At 33.7% G+C, this 10,315-nt stretch overlaps 1 protein-coding gene across 1 annotated transcript; it reads left to right on the top strand.

Moving 5' to 3' along the window:
* Positions 1–6,002: 6,002 nt before the first annotated feature.
* LOC128201609 (uncharacterized) lies at positions 6,003–10,194 on the top strand. Its single transcript, XM_052899093.1, has 2 exons — positions 6,003–7,537; positions 8,062–10,194. The coding sequence occupies exon 2, from the start codon at positions 8,067–8,069 to the stop codon at positions 9,936–9,938; it is 1,872 nt and encodes a 623-aa protein (XP_052755053.1). The 5' UTR covers positions 6,003–7,537; positions 8,062–8,066; the 3' UTR covers positions 9,939–10,194.
* Positions 10,195–10,315: the final 121 nt, after the last annotated feature.

Below are 10,315 nucleotides of genomic sequence, written 5' to 3'. Positions count from 1 at the left end.
GAAATATGTTTTTAAACTGTAACACTGACAACTGTCAGAGTGTGAGTTATTCCGTTACATGCATAATTCTATTATTGTTATAGTCGCCGTATACAACAATGGAATAGATTAAAACTTCAATTTCATGTTACAACAAAATCTTTATTGTAAGAACGAATATGAACAATTTTTCTAATAGAAATCTATTAGAAAATCAAAAGTCAAAATTATTATAAACCTAGCCTCACACATGGGCTCCAATGAAGACGAAGTTAAATTTATAACAAAATTGTGAGACACTAGTTATTTTACTATAATAGATAAATTGGTCACCGATAAAGGGACTGCGTATTGATATTGAATACCATACTCTTAGTCGTGATTTTGAATTTGGCCAGCGTCACAAATTTTTTGTCAATTTAAATTTCCATATACAAAAAAATCTTTATTTATTTAAATTATTGCCAATGCTGATTTTAATATGCACGACAAAAATAGATATATCTAGTACCTATTATGTTCACCAAAACGGTAAAATTTAATTGATGAATTATACAAATGATCAGACAAATGATTCATAGATAAAGCATAGTACCGGGCATTTTCTTTCTATGCTGTGACTATTCCATTCATAATATAGTATGAATTATTTCGATTTTAAATAAATTTGTTCGGATTTGTAAATATTTCCATAAATTTAATGAAAAGAGATTTCATATCTTAATATCATTAGCCATTAACTTTTTTGATATTCTAAGTTGCATATAAAGTTAAAGAAAAATCTTAAATTATTTGATACCCTTAGTAGGTACCAATCACAGCAAGTAAGGGAGAAAGGGATTGTTAGTAATGAAGTCTAACAGCGTCATTGCTAGCAATATATCCGTATCTATATATGCGTTTCCGTTTTTTATACCACAAAGGTGACAAACAAGCCTTTATAGCCGTGTGGTCCCGGCATAGAATGGGTCACCCCTACTTTTCTCGTGGGTGTCGTAAGAGGCGACTAAGGAGGGCGAGGGATGGGCAGCAGCGTCCCTCTTAAAACGTCTCTAAAGCCAAACTGCGGTTGCCAATCTACCTGCAACGTTAATGAATAAATTCATGGGTATATTTTATCTATTTGCATTATACAATATAGGGAATATGCAATAAATACAACGATACAGTTGTATGAGTACAGTAAGGCAGTTGTATTGCTAAGTGCAATCATTTCAAGACAACTTTAAACTTAATTGTTATACAAATGGGTATGATGATATTGTATAATTAAACAACTTTAGAATAAGTGCGTAAGACTTTAAGTAAAATAATTATAAATAGAAATAAATAAATAAAATAAATTTAAAAACAAAATTATTAACTATATATACATATAAACCTCCTCCTCTTCTTTTCAGTTCCTCTTGTTGGTGCAACAAATTCATGCATTTTATTTCCAGGCCATATCTTTGACCTCCCTATACGATAAGACACCTAGTGTTTTTTTATCTGTCCCGTATAGTTATTCCTCGATCTTGCCCTTCCTCTTTTACCCTCTATTTTTTCTTCTACTACGCTCATTAAAAATCGTCATGTCGTATAAGGTGGTCCAGCATTTTACCTCTCCTATTCTCTATTGTTTTTATTGTTATTTTCTCATTTACACCTTTCAGGACTTCCTAATTCGCTACTTTTCTGTCCAACTTATCCTTTCCATTCTCCTCCATGTCCACATTTTGAATGCCGTATATATAAACACAAACATATATATTAAATATGTACCTAATACTAGAACAAATATATAATTATAGACACAAAACAAACAAATAAGAAACCTTAACCTACATTCCCTGTTATTTTGTGTACCTAATAAACTGCCTACGTTATCTATACCTATTAATAAGGTACTAATGTAATAAAGCCGAAGACTGTTTGAACGAAGTAATCTCTGAAATTTCCAGACGGATTTGATAGAAATCTTTTTGTATTTGTTAGCTTGAGAAAGGTTTTTGTAATTTCTTTTTCTTAAATTATACGTAGATACTGATGGCGCTGGCGAGATTACTATTTCATTTTAATCCTATAAAAAAATCAGTGCCAAGGATACAGGCTTACGTAACATAGATTAAAGATAATCTGCCTTAGATGAATCACTATTATTCAATACCCCTGTACTTTTCCAATACCTCTGGTCCCGTTTCTTTTTTTTTTATATTAAAAAAAGAAGAGGTTCTCTATTCGATTATATTATTTATGCTTGTTATCTCACAAATTCTTAATTTATAAACCGGTTTGAATTTTTTTATCTGAAAATATATGCTTACAGATTGGTGCCATAGAAATTTTATTCAAATCGGTCCTGTAGTTTTTTTTTTATACCACTAAGGTAACAAGCAAGCCTACAGCCCCCCCGTGACGGAAAGCCAGGGGCATTACGCGCAACCGTGAAGGAACTGGTAAATCAAAATACCACGGATTAGTATCAAAGGTTTTACCACGATTGAAGTCAGTTTTTTTATAGAACATAGGCAAACTATTTCTATAGGTACAAATAGGTTTTAAATAAAATATTTAAAAAAAAAATTAAAAACTCCACCAACATCCTCATTAATATCAATTATTTATCTAAGCCATTGATTACTTATCAACTTTTTACATATGACATATAACAAATAAGTGTACTTAACTGATAAATTCTATTGCAACATTGTAACAATCTAAGATGTTAATAAAAAACAAATATCAGTAATATGTCATATTAATTATTAAAAAAATTATTGATAATTCCTTAGGGCCATCCGTTACTTACATAAGCGCGCATATAATTGCACTTGATATATCTAATCAATTAAATAGTATTTGTGAGTAATCCGATTAATAGAAATAAAATAAAAATTAGGTTTCAAAGCAAACAGTGAAGAAAAATAGTAGGTGGTAAATTCAGTATTTTTTTTAATAACTTAATTCAATGCCTTAACAAAGAACATCAAGAAAAATTAAAAATATTCGTCATTGACAGAAAAATATTGAAATATAAAGATGTTTCACAACAGTACTGTTACTTATACTGAGACTAGCTTTTACCGACGACTTCGTCCTCGTAATCGTTTAAAAATAGCCTATAGCCTTCTCTAGCAAATTAGATTTCATAGATAGATAGATACTCTTTATTGTTTCCTCCAAAAGATTACAACAGTAAACTTATTATAGATACAAACAGTTACAAGAAATGACCATAGTGATAAAACATTGGACGGTCTTATCGTTTAAAGCGGTCTCTTGCAGGCAACGTTTGTATGAAGAGGAGTAATTATAAACAGTTTGATCGGAGGCACGATGAAAATTCTGTTTTTCCCTATCTTTCTTTTCTCCTTTTTTTTTAATGGCTGCCACCGAAGTGACAGCGGTGATTTTTTGCCAATGCCAGTGTTAGAGAAGACTCCATATAATTTACATTAAAACATTTTTCGGTAATGTAAATAATTCATTCAGTTGAGTTCTCTGGAAGGGAGGACTAAGGGAGTGCGAGGGATGGGCAGCAGCGTCCCTCCTTAAACAACTCTAAAGTCTAATTGCGATTGCCAATCCGCCTACCAAGCGTGGCAACTACTGGCAAAACCCCTCTAGGGAGAGGCTTATGTTCAGCAGTGGACAGTTAAAGGCTTTTTTTTTATACAACTTAGAATGGCAAACAAGCTGAGGGCCCACCTGATGGAAAGTGGTAACCGTCGCCTATAGACATGAGCAGTACCATGGACATAACAGAGTATACTGTTTCGCCCATGATACCCCCATGCGTTGCCATTCCTGAGGACTCAGGTGTTATTCCTCTGTACCCAGTAAATTCACGCCATATCCCACCCTTCAAACCGAAACACAGCTATGCAAACACAACTGCTTCACGGTTGAAACACGAATGGGATAGATGTACCCAAGCAATCGACTATTGTACAAAGTCTCCCTCTGGTAAAAGTTAAAGGCTGAAATGACGATGACGAATAATCCTTCATCAATTACTGCACCGGTAGTGTATTTTGTCATTTCATAATAGGTTTATTAAATGTTTGACGTAACAAAGAGGTTAATGTAAGTACATAATTTTATTTCAATCTTATAATTAACATATAACGTGACGATATATACCAAGAAATATTATTTATGTAAAATATATTATATTTTTATGAGATATAACCCTAATTATATTTAATTTGCGCCACTTTGCCCCTCTTTAATTGAAATTATCATTATTAAATGGTTTTATTAAATAAAATATTTAAGCCTATTTGCATTTAAATTGTTTCTGATTTGATAATAGCGTATGTCCGCGATTATATACGCATGGATTTCGAAATAAAAAAAAAAACAATACTTCTAGATGACGTAACTAAATAAAATAAATTTAGAGTCCGACTTTCAGGAATACGACTATTAATTAAGTGCAATACATTTTGAATACAGTTTGAAATACCGTAACAATAATACACACTGTAACCCTGCCCTGAATTAGAAAATATAGTCACGTTTGTTCTTTCCATTCCTGTCTCTAATGCTTTACGCGAGCGCGTATTCAGCATGATGGAGCAAGGAAAGTAACCGAATCTGTATTTCTTTAGTAGAAGCAGAGTTACGTTACGTTTTCGATTTTGTGGTGAAATTTACCAGAGGGAGACTTTGTACAAAAGTCGTTTGCTTGGGTACCTCTTTCCCATTCGTGTTTCTACCGTGAAGCAGTTGTGTTTGCATGGCTGTGTTTCGATTTGAAGGGTGGGATATGGCGTGAATTTACAGGGTACAGAGGAATAACATCTGAGTCCTCAGGAATGGAAACGCATGGGGGGTATCATGGGGGAAACAGTATACTCTGTTATGTCCATAATACTGCTCATGTCTATAGGCGACGGTTACCACTTTCCATCAGGTGGGCCGTCAGTTTGTTTGCCATTCTAAGTTGTATATAAAAAAAAACCTCCGCTAGATGGAGTGACGACCTCAAATGCATTGCATGGAGTCAGTGAATGCAAGTGGCTCAGGACCGTTCTTTGTAGCGGTCTATGAGGGAGGCCCATGTCCAGCAGTGGACGTATAATGGCCGAAATGATTATGACGAATTGCTTGTATGTTCAATTAGATGATTGAAAATTCTGCTATATTAGTTAACGTAAACTTTTTTGCTCCAGACAAATATACTCGTGCTAGAGGTCACGTGTTATTTGCAGTACCTGAGGCTAAAACAAATTTGCTCCATCACGCATCTTTCATTAGAGCACTTGTGTTATCAATCAATACATACAATAAAATCGTAACTGATCGCTGTCTGTACAGGGAAGATATATAAGAAAAAATATTCCAGGGTGAGCTTTATGAACGCAATAGAACCCATGATTGGATGATGATATAAACAATGATTTTTAGAATTTTTTTCTGCTTGTCTGTACGTTTGTTCACGCTAATCTATGTTCAAATTTCTAAACAGTTCTAAAATGTTCAGAAATGGCTTAACCGATTTGAACGCAGTTTTCACTAATACATTGCGATGTGATATGATAATCCAAAATGGCTTCCAGGGGTGCCCACGTGGACGTCGACCTGACAGAATATATCGCTAGAAATAGGAGATAGTGAGCCATTACACTAGTCTACATACGCCTGCAATAACAGGGTTAATTTTTTTTTTTTCAAATACATCATAAATAATTTACTCTCTAAAAACACTCCAACAAAGTTGGTTACCGCTTGGTAGGATCTAATGTCTTCTAATCAACGGCATCACTAGTCACTATGAAAGGTATCCGTGTACTATATGGAATTGAGAAGAACATAGGTTTTTTTTCTACCCTAGCCATTAAATATATAAAGCTAAATTACTACTTTTTTAAATAAAAATTCATCCTCACACGCTGGAACCTAAACGGTCGCATTCGGGGAGAAGAGATTATTAGTAATGGGGACTTAACAGCCCTATTGCTAGCAATATACGCTATCAGGTCGACGTTCGAACAGATTGATCTAATTATAGGAGCTATACTTACAGATGGGCAAAGCACCGGGTTTAAACCCGGTGCTTTGGTAAAAACCCAATAAACACCCATAAACTCCCATAATCACCCAAAAAAATAGGTTTTTACGTATTTTTTTGAAAATATGTAAGTAATACCAATAAATTATTTTTATAAATTGTATTGATCAATTCTACAATATTAAATAAAACGTTAACTAATAATATTTCAGGAAATTTTAAAAATCTATATATAATAAAATGAAAGTAATTAATTTTCAGTGTTTTCATGTTGCAGTTGATCAACATGTTGGCCTTTTGCTTCCCGTAGATACTTTAAAATTTCTTCATAACACCTCGTTCGCACACATGGCCGTATATATTTAAATTCTTGAGCCACTAACAGTCCGAAATACTCATTTCTTTTATCCTCTTCTCCATAAATTAAGCATTTAGAACAGTTTGTTTCTTCTTTCAGTAAATTTTCTTTTACTTTATCCTCGTTTTTTTCTTTGTTGCGACGACGCTGGGTAAATCATCTGGACACTGGGTCTCACTATCGCCAAATATATTTGGAGATCGGCTTCGGCTACGGCTTGGCAGACATTTTTTTCTTTCTACAATTTTAAATTAAATTTATTAGAATAAATGCTTCGAACACACGCGATCTAAGTACCTTTTGTGTTTATTATACCTTACCTACCTAGGTATAAAAAGAGTACTTACGTAGATTTTCTTTTATTAACTGTTTTATACGAAGATCTTGATCTCTCAAATTAGCATCCATTTTACTTCCAGTGATTATCAACTAAATTAATAATCCACAAAGTATTAAATAACGTTTTTATGAAATATTTAGCACAAAAACAATACCCTTTAAATATCGATCGTCAGTAACTGTGGCTGACTTACCTATATTCTAGCAAGCAGGACTGCCAGATGTGAAGGGGAAATCCCCAATAAATTGTTGCATGTGACTGATGATGTGAGCATGTTCGTTTCATAATAAAAATGTTGCCAGGTAACCAAAAAGTCGTATGTTTTTGTGCGAATTACGATCATAATCTTTACGATCGTACATTAAAAAATAGACAAATAATAGTATGAGTACGATTTAAATCGTATATCTGTCAACCCTGCTAGCAAGACAGCGACAAAATCACGTTGCATAACAATGTAGCCCAAGCTTATATCTTATGAAATATACGGAAGAGATACGGACTTAGAAAAAACAGAAATGTTGTTCTTTGTGGAAGTCATTGATGAAATTCTATGTATTTTAGCCCGCAAACTTTCTTCAAACAAAAACAGCGCCATCTAGTATCGAGTTCTGTAATTATCTCTTTGTTTATGGATTTGAAGTAAGACCGCCACGCATGCAATACATTATGACTGGGGATTCCCCTATTCGTCGACGCTGAATATGAGGCGACGACAATCACTGTCAAACGTGTTCACTATTACTCTGACTCTGGTAACGTGACTTCCTGGTAACGTGTTAGGTAGGAAAAGCAGTAAAAAAGTGCATATTAAGGGAGCAGATTTGAAATAATATTTATACTTAACAAGAAATAATTAAAGGTAAGTGGATTTTTGAATGATACAATTATATCATGATCACTTAACAATTTTAACTTAAAATTAGATGTATTATTACAAGCTTTTATTTAGCTTGCGTTATGTAAATAAAAGTATGTAGGTATGTTCGTATGTTGATGCAATTATCCTCAATCCTCAACCGACTGGGATAAAATTTTCCATACACGTTTATTTTGGATGATAGTGCATAGTTAGCTGAGAGTCGTCATTGGATAATAATGGTGGATAGCCTAAGATGTGTACTAGATATTTATTTTTAACATAATATGCGTAAGTACCTAATCGAATTAAAGAAGTTGCTGAGAAAAATACAGAACAATACGATAATAAACTAGCGTCTGCGTTTAATCCTCCGAGGAGATGTAATTTTACAAAGGTTTTTTGTATTTATTTTATTATTTTTTTAATAAATTTATTGTAAATAACAAGAAATAATCATTGTAAAAAAATAGGCACTCTATTGTTGAATTTTCGTCAGACCAACTAATCATCGTTCATTTTTTTAGGTTCAATGGGGAGACCTAAAGATTTACGCATATGGGAGCACTACCGTACTTTACCAAACAAGTCTGTTTCTTGCAAGCTTTGTAATAAGGTCTACAAATTCAGTAATGCTGCCAAAATGCTTCAACATCTTATCACTTGTCCAAAATCTCCAGAAACATTAAAAGACTCTATGAAACTTATAAAAGATAGCTCGTCCAAAACCAAAATGTCTGGACTGTCAGAGATAGAGACAAATGATTCTTTTATAAGCCCCTCGTCGTCTGCTAACACTACAATAAATGCTGAGTTTCAAGACACCGATGATCATATAAAAACAGAATTAGCGAGAGCTATATTTGTAACAGGGACGCCATTATCGATGGTGCAACATCCTTTATGGATACAATTTTTCGAAAAATTGCAACCAAAATTTAAAATACCTTCACGTAAAGCTTTAGCGACAAAATACTTAGATAAAATATATAGAGAAATGCGTTTTGAGTTAAATGAGGAACTAAATGCTTGTAGTTACTTACACCTTCAGTGCGATGGCTGGTCTAATTTAAGAAATGAAGGAATAATAAACTTTCTTATATCAAAACCTCAACCTGCATACGTTAAAAGTTTGAATACAGAAAGTAATCCTCACACTAGTGAATACCTTAGCCAAGAAGTTGAAAAAGTAATGAAAGTGTATGGAGCAAATAAGTTTCTTGTACTTATTGGCGATAACGCTAGAAATATACAAAAGGCATTCGAATTAACAAAACTCAAATATCCACATGTTGTTCCTCTCGGTTGCTGTGCACATATCCTTAACTTGTTGTGCCAAGATATTGTAAAGATACAAGAAGTAACTGTGTTTATTATGCAAGCCATAAATATAATAAAAACTGTTAAAAGGAGTCAACGATTAAGTTCCTTGTTGATAAAATCAAGGCAGGGTGAAGATTCTACACAAACACTAAAATTGCCTTGTGCTACAAGATGGGGAAGTCATGTTACTTCGTTAAAAAGTTTGAAAGCAAATAAGATAGCTTTGCAAATATTAACAGTTAGAGAAGATGTGGTAATTTCAAGAGATATTAAAGATTTAATTCTAAGTGATGATTTCTGGACGAAGACAGGGGAATGTATAAGTATTTTGGAACCAGTCACTGAAAGCATATTTTACTTAGAGAGCGACCAGAATCGTTTGCATCGCACATACATTACATTTAGAGATGTACAAGCTAAGATACGTTTTGCATTAAATGAGATTTCGACATTGAGCGAAGAAAGCAAACAGCAGATTCTAACATCAGTATCTTCAAGATGCAATATGGCAATGAGGCCAATACATTTTGCAGCATATATTCTAGACCCCAGGACTCTAGGAGTCGAACTTACTCAAGAGGAAGAACTTAAGGGTATGGAATTTATCTACAATTTAAGCCAACACTTAAGTTTGTCAAATGTAATGGCAGATTTGGCGTGTTATAAAGCTAAAGAAAACTTTTGGGCCAGAGGATTTGTATGGAGCTCATTAGATAGCATTGAGCCCCTAATATGGTGGAAAGGTATTTGTGGTTCCACTGAGTTAAGCAAAGTAGCGATTCGTATTCTATCAGCTCCCTGTACTTCGGCAGCCACTGAGCGTTCCTTTAGTATCCAAGGCTACATACATAATAACAAAAGAAATCGACTTACAACTGAAAGAACTGAAAAAATTTCATTCATTTGTTATAACTGGAATCTTAAACATAAAGCTGAATGCGAGGACATTCAGTTTAATGAAGAAAATACCTTAGAAGCTTTCATTGAGCAAGTAAATGAACATAACAGTTTAGACGAAATAGAGCCTATCGAACCTATACAATTCATCGCTTGTAATAACTCTGAATCTGACAGTGATTGACTGTAGTTTTACATTTTACTTTCATCTCTTTCTTAATAAACTCAAAATCAAATTAAAAGTTTTTTATTCTGTAGGCTGCATAATAATATTGTCTATGTCCAGTATAGTGGACGTCTTGCGGCTGAGATGACGATGATGAAGTACAAAATCATAAACACCCAAAAATTTGGGTGTTTATGGGGTTTAAACCCAATAAACCCAAAACACCCGGTTTTTACCCACCAGACTTTAAACCCACCCAGGTGGATTGCCCATCTCTAGCTATACTTTAAACAGAAGCTGTCCAGAACTTAATGTAAATATGAAGTATGAATTAGAGGACCTGAAACTTCGAATAGAAACCCTGGGACTGAAACTTGAAAGCGCTAATATTGAAA

The sequence above is a fragment of the Galleria mellonella genome, unplaced genomic scaffold (genome assembly GCF_026898425.1).
Source record: "Galleria mellonella isolate WM207_F2 unplaced genomic scaffold, CSIRO_AGI_GalMel_v1 utg56, whole genome shotgun sequence".
Classification (NCBI taxonomy): Eukaryota; Metazoa; Arthropoda; class Insecta; order Lepidoptera; family Pyralidae; genus Galleria; species Galleria mellonella.
This window is presented reverse-complemented; position numbering and strand designations above follow the sequence as displayed.

What these genes read in the sequence shown, in the direction of transcription:
- LOC128201609 (XM_052899093.1), top strand. Translation starts at nt 8,067, where the DNA reads ATGGGGAGACCTAAAGATTTACGCATATGGGAGCACTACCGTACTTTA.